Source organism: Trichomycterus rosablanca, chromosome 5 (genome assembly GCF_030014385.1).
Source record: "Trichomycterus rosablanca isolate fTriRos1 chromosome 5, fTriRos1.hap1, whole genome shotgun sequence".
In the NCBI taxonomy this organism is placed as follows: Eukaryota; Metazoa; Chordata; class Actinopteri; order Siluriformes; family Trichomycteridae; genus Trichomycterus; species Trichomycterus rosablanca.
Window position 1 is genome coordinate 40,156,432 of NC_085992.1, and position 20,151 is coordinate 40,176,582.

Genomic DNA, 20,151 nt, shown 5'->3' on the forward strand with positions numbered 1-20,151 from the left:
TACAAAGTGCATCTATATGGTAAGTGGAGCTGATAAAATGGACAGTGAGTGTAGAAACAAGGAGGTGGTTTTAATGTTATGGCTGATCAGCATAGAAAAAAAAACAGCGCTGATGGAAGACACTGTTCAACACAACAGTCAAAAATCTCCAACAGATTTCCGGTACAGCTGGGACATGATAGCGACAAATCCCAAAGCACATGATTTACATAATTTTTGTAATGACCCTATCTGCTGTGCATCTTAGTTGGAGGATTCAGTTACAGAGTCATGCCCTTCTGCCTTGCCAAATATTGCTGGCATAGGGGGCATAGAGGCGCAGATGATTAATGTGTCAGATGGACTACAGTAAATAATTGTAGAACTACAAAGTGCTTCTATATGGTAAGTGGAGTGGATAAAATGGACAATGAGTGTAGAAACAAGAAGGTGGTTTTAATGTTATGACTGATCTGTATATCATATCATACCATATCTCTGTTGTGAATGAAATTTGCTAAATAATACAAATAAATTGTAATACTTTTATTTTCTTTTATATTTTATTTAACAGAGTAAGAAACATGCAAACAAAGTGCGTCTGTTCTACATGCTTCACCCTGAGGATGGTGGTCCTCCCTCTAAAAGACTGAGACCAGACAACCCGGTATGTAGCATTTTTGCAGCACATTGTCTGTTAGTGAGAGAGAATCTATTTCTGTCTCACCCTCCAGCCAGGAGTGTTTGTTAACCTGTCTGTGGGAGCTACTGGAGTTAACGACTTCCTTTATTGACCTGGATCTGATGCAGTTTCTACCTCCCCCCTTCACTTCACTTGCCTTGAGTAGAACAGAGTGCTGGGATTGATGTTTGCATAGTATGCAGAGTGTGTTTTATGAGCAATAAAGATACACCATCAGAGCCTTCAGCTACATTTATAATTTGTTCAATAATAATAATAATAATAATAAAAATCGTCACAATAATAATTGTCACAATATGGCAAGCTGCTCAGACCGCCTGTGCCAACCAAGTTCATGGAAAACAAGGAAAAAAAGAAAACAAAGAACATGCCAGTGACAGTAATGCACAAGTGGCACCTCACCCCACCAACTAATCCAAAAATAGGGCTTGCTCCAAAAAAGGGCAGCTCACTTGTACAGGGCAGTTCTGTTGTGACAGCCAAAATGTGCCACTACACCTTTACCAGAAAGACAACTGGCATCATTCACCAGCAAAAAAAAACCCAGACTGGATTGAACTCGAAATTACAGTTTTAAGAGATGTTAAGACGTTACTCATTATTATTATTATTATTATTATTATTATTATTATTATTATTATTATTATTATTATTATTAATTATTATTATTATTATTATTATTTATTTATTATTATTATTATTATCATTATTGTTATCATTATTATTATTATTATCATTATTATTGTCATTATCATTATCATTAATTATCATTATTATTATTATCATTATTATTATCATTATTTTATTATTATTATTATCTTTATTATCATTATTATCATTATTATTATTATTATTTTATTATTATCATTATTATCTTTATTATTATTATTATTATCATTATCATTATTATTATTATTTTATTATTATCGTTATTATCTTTATTATCATTATTATTATTATTATTATCATTATTATTAACATTATTATCATTATCATTATTATCATTATCGTCGTCGTCGTCGCTTTGTTGTCATGGTCATTATCATTATCATCATTATCATTATCATCATTATCATTATTATTATCATTATTATTATAAATTGAATATATAAAACAGTCCAGGGTTTAAATCCCCAGTGGTGCTATTTGTTGTTAGGGCATTTACATACAAACATGATTAACCCTGCCATGGATTGGGGTCCTTTCAGGTGTGTGTTAATGCTATGTGCTTAGTGATACCTGGTACAGCAGACCCACCATGACCCTGACCAGGACACAGCTGTGTTAAAACATGAAAATGGAATTAAATGCCTTTGTTAGCGGTCGCCACAGCTGATCATTCATGTACATATTACATTTGAGACAGTTTTTACACCGAATGCCCTTTCTAACACAATCCTTCTATTTATCCAGGCTTGGGACCAGCACTAAAGGTGCACTGATATGCCCCCCTACCCCCCACTGCCATCACCTTCTGGATTAATGTAAATGTTTTTAGAAAACATAGTAGGATGCATCCACTGGTCAATAAAAAATCAGCCGATAAACTGTAGTGGGTGCAATCTGTCGGACTGTGAGTCCACATGCTTATAAAGTCCTCATTAGAAAACCTGTTATTAATAATTCTGCTGGGCACCATGTAGTACTCAGCAAGACCTGCTTGATTTCCCAGTAGCAAACTTTCTATCTAGCAGAAGACCACAGCTGATAAAACACCTGCCAGCAACTCAAGCAGCACATAGAGACCACTATCCTACTTTAAATTGAACTTTGAGGGCAAAACACAGGTTGATTTGGATTGAACATGCTGTACAAAACCAAAGTGCAATCTGCACTTGTTTGCATGTTGAATAATTTTGTCCTTGTATAAATGAAGTTGTCTGACAAAATGTGTTTTTACTCTAGTTTTATTTGGGTAGTAAGAAACAAGTGCAATAACAGGTGAAAATACATCATCATAAATTAGATTAAATTTAATACAGTGGCCGCTCTCGTGGCACAGCGGTAAAAACACTGGGTTCTCGAATATATTATATCGAGTCTCAGCTCTCAGTCTCAGTCTCAGCTCTGCCTGCCGGCTGGGTTGATCAGCCACAACAATTGACCTGTTGTTCAGATAGGGGTGGGATATTTAAAGCCGGATAGGGTCTCTCTCATAACTAATGCAATTATGACCTCTGCTGGCTAATTGATGGCGCCTGTACAGAGACGGGAAAAGAGTGCTGTCAGGGTGTGTCTCTCTGTATACAGTGCTGATCCACATTAGCACTTGTCAAAGTGTAGGTGAAAAAAAACATATGGCTGCTGCCCATGTGTCGGAGGGGGCGTGGGTTAGCTTCGTTCTCCTCAATCAGAGAGGGGATCGGCATTAGTGGAGAGGAAGCATGACGCAATTGGGCAACTGGATGCTAAAAAAGAGAAAAAGCGGTTTATTTATACAGTACAGGCCAAAAGTTTGGACACACCTTCTCATTCCTGTGGTTTTTCTTATTTTTTTTAAATTTTCTACATTGTAGATTAATACTAAAGACATCCAAACTATGAAGGAACACATATGGAATTATGTAGTGAACAAAAAAGTGTTAAACAAACCAGAATATGTTTTATATTTTAGATTCTTCAAAGTAGCCATCTTTTGCTTTAATGACAGATTTGCAAATTTTTTGTCTTTGAAATTTTCTCAACCAGCTTTATTAGGTATCCACCTGGAATGGTTTTCAATGAATGTTTGTGCCTTGTCTAGAGTGAATTTTTGGAATTTGTTGCTTTTTTAATGTGTTTGAGACCATCAGTTGGGTTGTGCAGAGGTAGAGTTGGTAAAATATAAAACATATTCTGGTTTGTTTAACACTTTTTGGTTCACTACATAATTCTTCATAGTTTGGATGTCTTCAGTATTAATCTACAATGTAGAAAATAAAAATAATCAAGAAAAAACATTGAAGAGAAGGTGTGTCCAAACTTTTGGTTGGTGTGTCCAAACTTTTGGCCTGTACTGTATATAAATGTAATATAGTGGTACCTTAAAACACGATGTCAACTGGTTCTGGGAGTGGTGTCAAGTTTAAACGATGTTGAGTTTTAAGGTATTTTTTTCCCATAAGGATGTATGAGAAACCTGTTAATGTGTTCCATGGTCCCATGAAACTCCATATATTTTAGGCTAATGTAAAATAATGGGGTTGTTTTTGACACTTCTTAATCTTGGACAAGCTTGATCTTGGAAAGGCGCATTTACATGAGAAGCGGCACAATAGCTTTTCCGCTGGTTGTGCCGTTATTTCCTACAGAGTGTGGCAGTGCACAAAGCTTAACGTGACTTATTGTACTAAAACAACGAGCGAGGAATTTCATTAGTGGAGAGCAGTAATAATTAAGAGATAACTTATGAGCAGTATTAATTAAGAGAGGTTTAGTGTTCCTGTGTCGTTCGTTTAATACGTGAAGTCACATTAAGCTTTTTTAACAATAGGCATTTTAAATTCTCTTAGAAAAGCTGATTCTTACAATTTCTCATCACCTTGAGTTGGAACACAAGTTTAAAAGTGAAACAGGAGAAAATGTAACACAGATACATCCCTAATACATGAATTCAATGTCTGTTTTATCACTGCTTTATCCTGCTCATGGTTTTGGTGGGTATGATTCACTGGACAAAGTTTAGGAAACACCCCAGACAGGTCGACAGTCCATCACAGGGGAAACACACACAGCATATTTTTGAACTGTGGGAGGAAACTTGAGCACCCGGAGGAAACCCAGATCACACCAAAAGAACCCAGATCTCCTTGCCTGGGATTCGAACCCAGGACCTTCTTGCTGTGCTATCCCTCATTAAAAATATCAAACTGAGTTAATAACATATTACATGCATGGGATTCAAAAACAACAAATGTGCAGTGCCAGGTATAATTTTTCAACTGCTAGCCGTGTGTGTGTGTGTGTGTGTGTGTGTGTGTTTGTTTGGGTAATAAGACACAAATGCAATAACAGAGACAATCAAATATTACTTGCAAGACAAAATGAATCATAAATCATAAATTAGTAATTTAATACAGAGGTACCTTGAAACTCAACGTCAATTGGTTCTGGGAGTGGCTTCGAGTTTAAACGACGTTGAGTTTCAAGGTATTTTTTCCCATAAGGATGTACAGTGTATCACAAAAGTGAGTACACCCCTCACATTTCTACAGATATTTAAGTATATCTTTTCATGGGACAACACTGACAAAATGACACTTTGACACAATGAAAAGTAGTCTGTGTGCAGCTTATATAACAGTGTAAATGTATTCTTCCCTCAAAATAACTCAATATACAGCCATTAATGTCTAAACCACCGGCAACAAAAGTGAGTACACCTCTAAGAGACTACACCCCTAAATGTCCAAATTGAGCACTGCTTGTCATTTTCCCTCCAAAATGTCATGTGACTCGTTAGTGTTACTAGGTCTCAGGTGTGCATAGGGAGCAGGTGTGTTCAATTTAGTAGTACAGCTCTCACACTCTCTCATACTGGTCACTGAAAGTTCCAACATGGCACCTCATGGCAAAGAACTCTCTGAGGATCTTAAAAGACGAATTGTTGCGCTACATGAAGATGGCCAAGGCTACAAGAAGATTGCCAACACCCTGAAACTGAGCTGCAGCACAGTGGCCAAGATCATCCAGCGTTTTAAAAGAGCAGGGTCCACTCAGAACAGACCTCGCGTTGGTCGTCCAAAGAAGCTGAGTGCACGTGCTCAGCGTCACATCCAACTGCTGTCTTTGAAAGATAGGCACAGGAGTGCTGTCAGCATTGCTGCAGAGATTGAAAAGGTGGGGGGTCAGCCTGTCAGTGCTCAGACCATACGCCGCACACTACATCAAATTGGTCTGCATGGCTGTCACCCCAGAAGGAAGCCTCTTCTGAAGTCTCTACACAAGAAAGCCCGCAAACAGTTTGCTGAAGACATGTCAACAAATGACATGGATTACTGGAACCATGTCCTATGGTCTGATGAGACCAAGATTAATTTGTTTGGTTCAGATGGTCTCAAGCATGTGTGGCGGCAATCAGGTGAGGAGTACAAAGATAAGTGTGTCATGCCTACAGTCAAGCATGGTGGTGGGAATGCCATGGTCTGGGGCTGCATGAGTGCAGCAGGTGTTGGGGAGTTACATTTCATTGAGGGACACATGAACTCCAATATGTACTGTGAAATACTGAAGCAGAGCATGATCCCCTCCCTCCGGAAACTGGGTCGCAGGGCAGTGTTCCAGCATGATAATGACCCCAAACACACCTCTAAGACGACCACTGCTTTATTGAAGAGGCTGAGGGTAAAGGTGATGGACTGGCCAAGCATGTCTCCAGACCTAAACCCAATAGAACATCTTTGGGGCATCCTCAAGCGGAAGGTGGAGGAGCGCAAAGTCTCGAATATCCGCCAGCTCCGTGATGTCGTCATGGAGGAGTGGAAAAGCATTCCAGTGGCAACCTGTGAAGCTCTGGTAAACTCCATGCCCAGGAGAGTTAAGGCAGTTCTGGGAAATAATGGTGGCCACACAAAATATTGACACTTCAGGAACTTTCACTAAGGGGTGTACTCACTTTTGTTGCCGGTGGTTTAGACATTAATGGCTGTATATTGAGTTATTTTGAGGGAAGAATAAATTTACACTGTTATATAAGCTGCACACAGACTACTTTTCATTGTGTCAAAGTGTCATTTTGTCAGTGTTGTCCCATGAAAAGATATACTTAAATATCTGCAGAAATTTGAGGGGTGTACTCACTTTTGTGATACACTGTATGAGAAACCTGTTAATGTTTCATGGTCCTGTGGAACTGCATATATTTTAGGCTAATGTAAATAATGGGATGTTTTTGATACTTATACACTGAAAATAACACAAATATATTATAAAAACACTGAAATACAACTGAAAAACAGTTAAATCCAATAAAACCTGCACTTTACCTTTACTTCTTTATTGTTTTCATACGCTTCTAAATCTTGGAGAAGCTTGATCTTGGAAAGGCGCATTCACATGAGACCCAGATCTCTCTACCTGGTATTCGAACCCAGGACCTTCCTGCTGTGCTGCCCCTCATTAACAATATTAAACTAAGTTAATAACATATTACATGCATGGGTTTCATTAAAAAACGACAAATGTGCAGTGCCAGGTATAATTTTTTAACTGCTAGCTGTGAGTGTGAGTGTGTGTGTGTGTGTGTGTGTGGATGAAGAGACTCTTATCTATTGGAATAGTTTAAGAAATATTGCTGATCGCCTATTGCAGATTGTGTCCAGAAATCCTCCAGTTCCAATCTATAGCTGTCGTAATCCTGCTCTCATTACTCTTTCGTTTTTTTCTAAATGTCAGTGGAGTCAATTGTTAGCAAATTTACTTACTTAGTCACGGTAGAAATTGATTTCAGAAAGTGCTGTTTTAAATTGTTGTTCCTCTGCAATCGAGCATGTATCCGACTATCTTAAGGCTTTACTATGATTTACCATCACTAACAGCTTTAATTTTATAGATCCCAGAACAGCATGGCCAGCTTTAGCCAGCACTCGGCCCCTGAATAGCGGTTTTATGGGCTTGTTTGTTTGTTCTTATATCTGTAAAGCTGACATGTTTATCACCCTTGTGTCAGCAACTGAAATATGGAAAGCAGTGGGTGCAGGAATTTGTCCCTAAGAGTCACGCAAAAAGCGGTCAGGATACAGGAACAAACATAAAAGAAGAAAGTAGGACAGAAAGGTTCTTACTAGGGCTGGCACCGATGCGATACTCGGTATCGGTCCGATATTGGCCCAAATCACTGGATCGGATATCGGAAGGAAAAAAACGTGTAATCCGAGCCGATACTCTTGCTTAATGTAAATAACACTTCATGTAAACAAGGCCAACATTCTTAAAACCTACAGATCTACTTAAACTTTTAGCATTTAAAAAAAATCATCTACTACTGCCACATCTAAAAAACATCCGACTATCTTAAGGTTTTACTATGATTTACCATCATAGTATGACACTCGGTATCGGTATCGGTCCGATATTGGCCCAAATCACTGTATTGGATATATCGGAAGGAAAAAATCGTGTAATCCGATCTGATATTCTTGCTTAATGTAAATAACACTTAATGTAAATAACACTTAATGTAAATAACACCTAATGTAAATAACACTTAATGTAAATAAGGCCACTGTTTGTGTGTAAAGCAAATAACACACGAAGATACGTTCCAATAGAGTGTTGTAAAATAATTCAATGTTTGAACATTCGAGTGGGGTTTCACGATAACGCTACTTTAATGTCACACACGCTCAGCGCAAACACAGAACCACATAGCACAGCCGGAGACTATCATTTTCTAATCTCTTCCCTACACACTCGCTCCCTATGCCCTAGCATTGTACACTTAACATTCTTAAAGGGCCAGACAATATATATGTAATTCACATTACATGACAAGTGTCGTTTATTGCCACTCACGCTTGATGACATCATTAACATGTTCCACTGATCTATAACTCATCTGCAACAGCTATTCAGAAATTAAAACACACTGATTTACTTAAACTTTTAGCAATTTAAAAATCATGAATATTGAGTTATGAAATAAAACAAACTACACCGTTTCCCGTTTTTTTCTTCAAAATCCAGCACGGTTTTTTAATAAGCGCGCTTTGGTTTTTAATAATCTAAAAATGTGACAGATCTTTAACGAAAAAATCTCAACATCATGCTTCCTCTCTGCCTATGCCGTTCCCTGCTCTGACCGAGGAAATCGAAGCTAACCCACGCCCCCTTCGGCATGTGGGCAGCAAGCCGTATGCATCTTATCACCCACACATTGACGAGTGTTGTGCCACCTAGCGTTGTGTACGGAGAGACACACCCTAAGAGCACTCTTTCCTCATCTCTGTGTAGGTGCCTCTAATCAGCCAGCAGAGGTCTTAATTGCACCAGTCTGACAGAGAGAGACCCATATCCGGCTTAGTCCTGCCCATCTGAACAACAGGCCAATCGTTGTTCATGTGGCCGCTCATCCTCAGCCGGCAAGGCAGAGCTGAGATTTGATACGATGTATTCCAGATCCCAGCTCTGGTTGCAGCGTGTGTTTTTTTGCTGCTGCGCCGCCTGAGCGGCAGCCTCTGCATCAATTCTAATTGGTCCATCGCGTTTGATTGACATCCACATCTTCCAATTGTAGATACTTCTGTTAAACAAGCAAAAAATTCTGCTAAATGTTCTGTGTGTAAAAGTTAAAATTAAAGCAGCAGTTTTGTATAAGTGTGATGTTGTAGGTTCTGTATTTATTCCTTTAGAATATTTGTCTCACAGTCTGAGCATTGTTATTTAGATAGCTAGTTTAACCATGGTGCATTGAGATGTGTATTATTACTGCTTAGTTGTTTGAGAGGAGAATTGATGGTATCAGATTGGTATCAGCAGATACTCAATTTGCAGAATTGGTATCGGTATCGGACATAAAAAAGTGGTATCGAGTCAGCCCTAGTTCTTACTGATGTACAGTTTGATCTGTTTACTTGTATGTTGTGTGTGTGTGTGTGTGTGTGCTGTTTCTCTTTTTGCTTTAGTATGATTGAGTGTTTGAGTGATCAGTAGTCCCTTTGCGTCTCAGTTTGAAGTGTTCATGCGGGCTGAAAGGAGGGAGGAAAAGTTATCCTTTGTTCTTTTTATTTCTTCAAATCTATATTTTGTGCACATCTTTGAACCAGAGAGAATTAGTGCATGTCATAGTCTGCTTCACTGTTGTTTGCCGTGTTTATTTTTAGCCCCGTTTTTGCACCCCTCCAAACATTAGAGGAGCAAAAAATAAAAAACAAGTAACGGGAAAGAGAGATAAAGTGGCGTCTACGTGAAGGCTCATTGTTGAGAGCAGGACATAGACTCGTAGCCTGTAAACCTCTGTATTCTGACAAACATTCTGCTCACAAAATAGGTCAAATGAAAATGAAAACAGAAGTATTTATGGGAAAGTAAAAAGGAAAGACAACGTAATATGCAAAAGGGGTGCAGTGAGTGAGACGAATGAAAAGCCCTGCAGACCTTTTGAGCAAGAAGCGTCACCAATGAGCTGTCACATCGTCAAATGCTTCCAGCTATCAAATATATTTTGTAGGCAATGGAGCAGGAATTTATTTTAAGCAAAAACGTGATCTTGAGGAACTATTTGTTGCTGTTTATTATTTTGCTATAAATATTCTGTTATTTTTTCTTTTAGGTTTTGCGAAAGAAGTACAATGGTACCTTGCAACTCTGCATCAGTTGGTTCTGGGAGTGTTATAGAGTTTAAAAGACGTTGAGTTTCAAGGTATTTTTTCTCAGAAGGATATATAGGAAACCTGTTAATGCGTTCCATTGTCTTATGGAACTGCATATACACCAATCAGGCATAACATTAGGATCACCATTTTATCAGCTCCACTTACCATACATAAGCACTTTGTAGTTCTACAATTACTGACTGTAGTCCATCTGTTTCTCTGCATCTGTTTCTCTTTTTTATCCTGCTTTCACCCTGTTCTTCAGTGGTCAGGACCCCCAGAGGACCACCACAGAGCAATTATTATTTAGGTGGTGGAACATTCTCAGCACTGCAGTGACAATGACATGGTGGTGGTGTGCTAGTGTGTGTTGTGCTGGTATTAGTGGATCAGACACAGCAGCGCTGCTGGAGTTTTTAAATACCGTGTCCACTCACTGTCCACTCTATTAGACACTCCTACCTAGTTGGTCCACCTTGTAGATGTAAAGTCAGAGATGATCGCTCATCTATTGCTGCTGTTGAATGTAAACCTAGAACATTTATCTACGGCTTCCTGTTATGTCTCAAATACGAAAATTCTTCTGGGAGTGGCGGCGAGTTTAAACTATGTTGAGTTTAAGGTATCGTTTCCCATAAGGTTGTATGGGAAACCTGTTAATGTGTTCCATGGTCCCGTGGAACTCCATATATTTTGGGCTAATATAAAATAATGGGGTTGTTGTTGACGCTTTTTAATCTTGAAGAAGCTTGATCCTGGAAAGGCGCATTCAAACGAGAAGCGGCTAAATACTAACTGAATTGCTGTAGGATTGCTAGGACGCCTCATAGTGCGAACCACTGAACATGAGACACTTAAATGTTACTCGAATTAAAATGTTGAATCACTAAACACGAACCTTCAATTTTTAATTTTATGGCAAATTGCATATTAAACAGGAAAAGGCTTATTTTACTTTAGGTAGAGCCTTAGCTATAAGCATAACAATAGAAAACATCATGAGACATAAAACTACTTAAATATTTTACAGTATTTTAGGAGAAATAAAACCTTATTTCTTTTTTTACTTGTTAGACTGTTCAGTAGTGCAGCATGTGCGTGCTGCACATCAACATTGGATTTGGGGACCTGGCTTTGATTCATGCCATTAATTACTGCCTGCAGGGTGTTTAGGATGTTCTCTGTGCAAGGTTAAATTGATACTAGAGATACATTTCTGTGTAAGTGTGAGAAAGGGTTAGGCTACAGACCTGGACCATGTTCCTCATTTGGAGAAGTTACTGAAAATAAATGAATGTATGAATTAATTTGTTAAGGAACCACAGTTAACTGTACTTGTAGAGAAAACAACTGTGCGCTCCTGTTGTCTGATCAACTGAGTAAGAACAGGTCAGAACATGACAAATTAACTAAAGACACAAGAATCCAGAATCAAAATGTATTCATTAGAGAAAGAAAGTACACAGAAAACAAACAAGCCAGAAGGTTGCGAGAGAAAAGTGTGACTTTGAAAGTGTACTGTCTCCATAGAGTCCGGCCTCCTGCCTACCATGATAGGGTTATAAATAGAGATCACATGATCAAGGATGGAGAAATCAGTAGCCTGGGTACCCACAAAATACAGATCATAAAGTAAAGACAAAAGTAATGCTTGTTTTTCCCACAATTCTTTCATGACCTCTCAAATAAGACACCACTGGAAATGATTTGGCTATTAGAATTACTTGAAGGTTAGTAAGCTAGTGTTAGCATGGCAGCCAGTGAGCATTTATCTGCCACAGACTGCATTATCTTTATGAACAGTAATCTATTATGTACAATTTGTGCCTTTAAGGCACACAAGGAACTGCAGAGTGTGAGTAAACTAAACCAAGGTCAATAGTAAACTATTCTTTCTTTCGTGCAATTACACCTACAAAATACAACACTATTGAAATAAAGAAGGAAATAATAGAGAAATATGAGAGATTTATTGTTGTTTCTGGTAGATACATTTTATATAAAAAGAAGGAAATTTATTATGGTGTGTGGTGTGTATTTTAGTATTTATTATACTAAAATGTGGTGTGTGTTTTATGTACAGTACTACTGTGTATTGTTGTTTATTATTGTTTATTACAGTAATGTCTATTCTAAGATTTAAGGGAAAATATTGTTGTATTTATAACAAAAAAGACCATTTAAGACATTAGAAAGGTTAGGTAAGGGGGTGGTTTGGGAGGTCTGGCACGGATTAATTCTGTTTACATTATTTGTTATGGGAAAAATAGGTTTAACTAACAAACATTCTGACTTATGAACAGCCCTTCAGAACCAATTAAATTCGTAAGTCAAGGGTCCACTGTACATCTTATCGAATCTCAGCTCTGCCATCCAGCTGGACCGGGTGGCCACATGAACATCGATTGGCTGTTGTTCTGGGTGGGATGAGCCGGACCAGGGTTCCTCATAACTGGTGCAATTACGACCTCTGCTGGCTGATTGCTGGCGCCTGCACAGAGTTGGGAAATAATGCGTCAATCAGGGTGTGCACAAGGCTGATCCGCATATTAACTCACCTCATGCAGGTGAAAAGATGCAGTCGGTACTGATCACGTGTCGGAGGGGGCGTGTCAGTTGCAAAGCTCCTCAGTCAGCAGTGGAGGATAGTATCGGTAGGGGTGAAGCATATCAGGGTAATTGGATACGACTAGATCGGAGAAAAAGAGAAAAAAATATAAATATATATATATTTTTATATAAAAAAACAAGACGGACAAGGCAGTTGTGGCCTAGCTGTTTAATTATTCTTAATACATATATACAATCTGAGCAACTGTAACATCTGAAATTTCCCCTCGGGGATCAATAAAGTATTCTGATTCTGATTCTGATTCTGATTCTGATTGCTGGACTAATAATCAAAAGGTTGCTGGTTCAAGCCCCACCACTGCCAGGTTGCCACTGTTGTGCCCTTGAGCAAGGCCCTTAACCCTCAATTGCTTAGACAATATACTGTCACAGCACCTTAAGTCGCTTTGGATAAAAGCATCTGCTAAATGCTGAAATTTAAAAAGTTGAATGAGCAGGGGTGGTCAGGTATTGCTACCTAATAAATGCATCAGTAAATAATCCAACACTTTAAGAACTCAATTCTACAATAAGCAATTACAACGACTAACTCACACCTACTGTGCCTAATATTATTAAAATATTCAGGAAGTCTAGAGAATTATCTGTGTGTGAGGGAAAAACAAACAAACAAAAAACAGTACTGAATGGTTGTGACTTCTTATCTCACAGACAGCACTGCAATAAAATCCATCACAGCATGTTTCTGTGATGAATATCTCCACACAGGCTCAAATATACTTTTACAAACTGTTAGCAACAAACAGTTCATCACTGCTTCCACAATACCCAGCATTTGTACAATGCACATCAAAAGCAAATCAACAACGTCCATAAACATCTCAGACCTTTCCGGAATCAAACTCACCTGAAATAGACTGATGCAGAAAGAAACGAATTATTCAATTTCCATTATTCATGGAAATCATTGTGTTCTAGAAGCTTTACAGGGTCACTCATGCTTACAATAGCATGACAAAGCCAAGCCACGTTCTGGACGTGTTAGAACAGCCTGGCTGTGTTATCAGAGAATGTGGGTGCTGAGAACGTGTTGCTCATTATAAAGTGCAAAATATGACGTGTACCATCCTTTATACATCCATCTAACATGAAGTGCTGTAAGCACAACAGGAGACAATGTTTACTTGTTAGATTGCACAGTAGTGCAGCATGTGGGTGCTGAATAGCAACATTGGTTTTGGGGACCTGGCTTTGATTCATGCCATCAATTACTGCCTACAAGGTGTTCAGGATGTTCTCTGTGCAAGGTTAAATTGATACTCCTAATATCACTTAGTGTGAGTAAGGGTGGGGTACAGACCTTGAGCATGAGCCTCATGTGGAGAAGTTACTGAAGATATACAAATGAATTCATTTATTAAGGAACCAAGGAACTGTACTTGGAGAGAAAACAAATTCTGGAGTTTTTAAACACCTCACTGTCACTGCTGGACTGAGAATAGTCCACCAACCAAAAATATCCAGCCAACAGCGCCCCGTGGGCAGCGTCCTGTGACCACTGATGAAGGTCTAGAAGATGACCAACTCAAACAGCAGCAATAGATGAGCGATCATCTCTGACTTTACATCTACAAGGTGGACCCACTAGGTAGGAGTGTCTAACAGAGTGGACAGGGAGTGGACACGGTACTTAAAAACTCCAGCAGCTCTGCTGTGTCTGACCCACACATACCAGCACAACACACACTAACACACCACCACCATGTCAGTGTCACTGCAGTGCTGAGAATCATTCCCCACCTAAATAATACCTGCACTGTGGTGGTCCTGTGGTGGTCCTGACCATTAAAGAACAGGGTAAAAGCAGGGTAAAAAAGTATGTAAATAAACAGATGGACTACAGTCAGTAATTGTAGAACTACAAAGTGCTTCTATATGGTAAGTGGAGCTGATAAAATGGACAGTGAGTGTAGAAACAAGTTTTAATGTTATGGCTGAAGTGTATATATACACTTGACTTTCCACAAACTCTCTGTGGCTAAGCTGTTATGTCCACACACACACACACACACACACACACACACACACTTGCCACATTAAGTCAAGTCAAGTCAACTTTATTTATATAGCGCTTTTTACAATATACATTGTCTCAAAGCAACTTTACAAAATCCAGGACCAACAGATACAAAAACCCCTGTTGAGCAAGCCGAGGGCGACTGTGGCAAGGAAAAACTCCCTGAAAATTACAGGAAGAAACCTTGTCAACATTAGTCAATTATGTCTATACAAACACCCGACCATCCAGTAGTACACTTGACCCTCCATTGACTCTCAAGGCTCTTATGGCCCCCCTACACCCCCACCCCCCCACCCCAACTTTGCACATTCGCCAATCATGTCTACCGTACAGTAGCACACTTGACCCTCCACTGACTCTCAATGGCAAGGCCCCTACGATCAGTACCCATACACCTCTCTCTCACCTTTTCACATTAGTCAACAATGTTGATGCAAAAACCTAACCATCCAATAGTACAGTTGAGATTTGAACCCTGGTCAGAGAAAACAACATAATGAATGAACATATAAAGTAATGCACTATTTGAGATGTTTCTGTGTGCCCTGCACCCATTGAGAGCTGGGATAGGCTCCAGCACTTCCCACGACCCTGATTAGGATAAGAGGCTGAGTGAGTGAGTGATTATTTTATATAACTTTTATTGTTGTTATTTTTTCTCTTCTTCCACTTTTTAATCTTTTTCCTTTGGCAATACGAATGTTCTTATTTGTCATGCCAATAAAGCTTCCTTTGAGTTTGAAATTGAATGAGGGAGTAAGTGAGTAATGAATTAATTGACAATCTCATGGTTCAGGTGTCCTCATACTTTTTGGCCATAAAGCGCACAATAAATACATACACAGATAAAAAAAAAAACTTTGTTCTAACTGGGCACAGATATTTAAACAAATGGCCAGTAACAGATAGCATCACACATTTGAAACAAACACTTTCTTTTGCACTTTGTCCATCTCACCCACACACAGACAAACACACATTCTTCTACACGCAACTGCAAGCACTGCATGAGCTGTAACAGAGGGAAAGACAGACGGCCTGTTATACTTGATTGAAAAAGAATGTTCGAGCAGCCGAGACGCTTGCTTTGTCTTTGGGGAGGTGGTTGGTGTTGAGGTTTTTTTTTACTGTAGTCGTGTATCTGTTCGACACCAATGAACACCAAACAGGTCATACTAACCCCTCTTTCCATAATATAAATACATACTCAGTGGAACAAAAAACAAGGCCATCAAAAGTGCACTTCTGTCATGAATGAGACTACATTACTTGCCAGTCCAGTACCCGTACCCTCTTCTTCCACAGCCATGCCTTTGTAATGTGTGCAGCATGTGGTTTTGCATTGTCTTGTTGAAAAATGCATGGACATCCCTGAAAAAAGATGACGTCTTGAAGGCAGCATATGTTGCTCCAAGATCTCAATGTACTTTTCTGCATTAATGCTGCCATCACAGAAGTGTAAATGACCTTTGCCAAGGGCACTGACACACCCCATACCATGACAGACCCTGGCTTTTGGACTTGTTGCTGATAACAGTCTGAATGGTCCTTTTTGTCTTTGATCCGGAGCAATTTTTTTTTCCAAAAAAGACAGGAAATGCTGATTCATCTGACCACAATACATGTTTCCACTGTGTGATGGGCCATCCTAGATGCCTCTGAACCCAGAGAAGTTGACGCCACTTTTAGACATCCAATTTTAATCCTATTATGCTGATTAATTACATATAATTAATTGTATACAATTAATCGCCTGAACGTACTAATTAATAGAGGATCCACTTAGTGACATTTACATTAGCAACATTTAGCAGACACCTTTATCCAAAGTGACTTACATTTATGACTGAATACAGTTCAAGCAATTGAGGGTTAAGGCCCTTACTCAGGGGCCCAATAGTAGCAACTTGGCAGTGGTGGGGCTTGAACCAGCAACCTTCTGATTACTAATGCAATACCCTAATCTCTGAGCTACCACTGCCCGATAATGAGTTATTTAAAAATGCCCTTCTTTAGGGCGCCCAGGTGGCACAGCAGGATATTCCGCTAGAAGTTCCAATCTCAGCTCTGCTACCGTCCGGCTGGACACCCCTAGCTGGCACCACTGGTACTGACTGCAGCAGACAAAATCTCCCACTAGTCTGCTTGGTGTTAAAAGACTGGACGCTGTGTAAGGACACTGGTTAGTAGCCCAAGGTGCCTGTACAGAAGTAGAGGAAGGCGGAGATCAGTATGTGACTCTCCCTCTGCTACAGGTCGAATGGGCGTCTCCTAGCTGGCACCACTGGCACTGACTGCAGCAGACCCACAGCAATCTTCCACTAGTGTGCTGGGTGGGAAAAAAACAGATGTTGTGTAATAACCCTGGTTAGTCGGCTGAGGCACCTGTATACGTAGAAGTAGAGGAAGGCGGAGATCAGTGTGTGACTCTCCATGCACGGGACTGGTCTTACATACAAGTTCACCAAAGCATGGGCGAATAAGAGGGGGTCTGTGGACTGCGCACGTGTGTCAAGCAAATATACCCTCCTTCGATTAGGGTCCCCAGCAGTGGAAGACTAACTGGCCAGGCTAAATTTGGAGAACAAGGACAAAAATGCATAAATTAAATAATAAAAAAAATAAAATTAATTTCTGCATTGAGTTATTTACATTTATTTACACATATTTACATTTATATTTGCTGCATTTATCAGATGCTTTTATTTAAAGCAGCTCACAATTATGACTGATTAGGCAATTCACATGCTGGTTTGAATTAAAGCGGAACATTTTACACAGACAGTATCTGGACCTGTGGGTTAATCCTGGGTCCCCGGAGCTTTGTGGCACTTTTTCTACATGATGCACCTCTGTGCCAGCCATAAATAACTGACTGAATGATGTTCAGCGTTGTGTAACCTGTAACTTAATATGTGCTTTCTAGAGCATAGCACTTTGCATACCGGTAGTAATGAACCATGTTTTACATAGCAGTTACATAAAGATGTATAAATATCACAAAATATTATGAAACATTTATATTGCTGTGCAGAATTTGACTGTTCCTTCTACCCTGTCCATAATTCAATAAACATGTCCAGAGTCCTGATAGAACATCCACTGATTTAGATGGGTGGTGGGTTACTAACTGCTCCATTACAAATCTGTATTATCATATAAAGAGGCAATTTACTGCAGCCAATAATTCATACACACATACTACCATGTGTGTATATATTTAGTTTACTATTTTTTTAATCATTGATTAATTTATTGTCTGTTTTACTAATTCTTGATCCTATTCAGGGTCACGGTGGGTATGATTCACTGGGCAAAAACAGGAAACACCCCTGACAGGTCGACAGTCCATCACAGGGCAAACACACATACATACATACACACACTCTCATACCCGGAGGGACTTTAGTAGCTCACACAGACACTGGAAGAACATGCAAACTCCACACAGAAAGAACCTAGACCACTTCACCTGGAAACTGAACCCAAGACCTTCTTGTTGTGAGGCAGTGTTAGATTTTGGGGGGGGGGGGGGGGGGGGGGAGCCGCTCAGGTGGTGCAGTGGTAAAACACACTTGCACACCAGAGCTGACATTTCAAACTCGTTGGTTTGAAACTCAGCTCTGCTATCCGGCTGGGCTGGGCAGCTACATGAGCAATGATTGGCTGTTGTTCATACAGGGTGGGAAGCCAGATAGGGACCTCATAATTGATGCAATTACGACCTCTGCTGGCAGATTGATGGCGTTGATCAGAGTGTGTCTCTCCGTACACAAAGCTGATCCACATATGAACTCGCCTCGTGCAGGTGAAAAGATGCAGTCGGCTACTGCACACGTGTCGGCGGGGGCGTGTGTCAGTCTCGCTCTCCTTAATGAGAAGTGGGGATCAGCATCAGTAGAGAGGAAGCATAATGCAATCGAGTAATTGGATGCGACTAGAGTCGGAGGAAAATGGGTGGGGGGGGATGGGGGGGCGAGTAATTCCCTTCTTTTAAATGTGCCACTTGTTATTGCATATAGGTCACAAGACGCTATTCCAGGTATTTATAACAACTTAGAGTTTAAAAAAACAAAATCATATTAATAATTTAAGAGGCATATCCAGCACACAAAATCCCACAGATGAAAGTATTGCCTAATTAAATATTAACATAGAAATCTCATTTAGCTTTAATCTTACTTATCTTACTTATCTTACTTATCACTCATAAATACATTTATACCCTATGTTAAAAATGTAACCAAACTACTCTATCTGTAATTTATGCAACTTAATACAAAGTAAATGCTACAGAATTCTTGTTTTAAATGACATTAATACTACTTTATTTATATCAATGTATAAGCAACCATTTAAATATGATTTGATACTTGGGAGTCTTGTAGAAGAATTTCTCAGTTGAAGGAAATTTTTTTTGTTTTACATTGTCAGAGATGAGAAAATACGAGTGCCAGACATCTACCGACTTCTATGCTGGTGAAATTTCTGTGCACTTAACAACCAGGAGGACGGCACAGTGGCTCAGTGGGTAGCACTGTTGCTTCACATCAAAAAGGTCCTGGGTTCGATTTTCAGATTAAGCAGTCTGGGTCCTTTCTGTGTGGAGTTTGAATGTTCTCCCCGTGTCTGTGTGGGTTTCCTCTGGGAGCTCCAGTTTCCTCCCATCCTGAAACCGTCCAAAGACGTACAAGTGAGGTGAACTGGAGATACTAAATTGTCTATTACTGTGTTTGACAATGAACTCGGAACTAATGAATCTTGTGTAACCAGTGACAATCTGTCCGGTTATGAATGTAATCAATGTGTGTGTAAAACATTAAAATGGTAAAATACTAATAAAATAAATAACAACCAATAAAATAAAAAACTCTGTCTGGTCTGGTCAACTTATACCAGCACAACACTCACTAACACACCACCACCATGTCAGTGTCACTGCAGTGCTGAGAATGATCCACCACCCAAATAATACCTGCTCTGTAGTGGTCCTGGGAGAGTCCTGACCATTGAAGAACAGCATGAAAGTAAGCTAACAAAGCATGCAGAGAAACAGATGGACTACAGTCAGTAATTGTAGAACTACAAAGTGCTTCTATATGGTAAGTGGAGCTGATAAAATGGACAGTGAGTAGAAACAATGAGGTGGTTTTAATGTTATGACTGATCAGTGTATTCAGGTGTCGCATATCCCAGCTCATTTGGAAGCTGGGGTCAGAGTGCAGGGTCAGCCATTGTATTGCACCCCTGAAGCTGAGAGGGTTAAGGGCCTTACTCAAGGGCCCAACAATGGCTGAATAGCAGAGCTGGGATTCAAACTCTGAACTTTTTAAATGATATGCCAAAGCTCTACCCACTAGGCTACCACTGTCCAACTAAATTCTAAATTGCACAAAAAAAACATGCAAATATAAGCACTCAGCCCTGATATCTTTTGCTTTTCAGAATTTGTTCTGCTGTATTTGTAGTATATCAGGCTGCTTTAGGAAATCAGGTAGGAATTAAGGACAGTTCCTGGTGCTTCTTTG

The 20,151-nt window shown here is 39.5% G+C and overlaps 1 protein-coding gene across 2 annotated transcripts in view; it reads left to right on the plus strand.

The window, feature by feature from the left end:
* The window catches only part of zgc:171482 (zinc finger protein), a 174,652-nt gene that overhangs the window by 83,010 nt on the left and 71,491 nt on the right, over positions 1-20,151 (plus strand). For both annotated transcript variants that reach the window (XM_062995190.1, XM_062995191.1), the window contains one exon: positions 554-646. In XM_062995190.1, the coding sequence (XP_062851260.1) occupies positions 554-646 (93 nt within the window). The remainder of the gene's footprint in view (positions 1-553; positions 647-20,151) is intronic.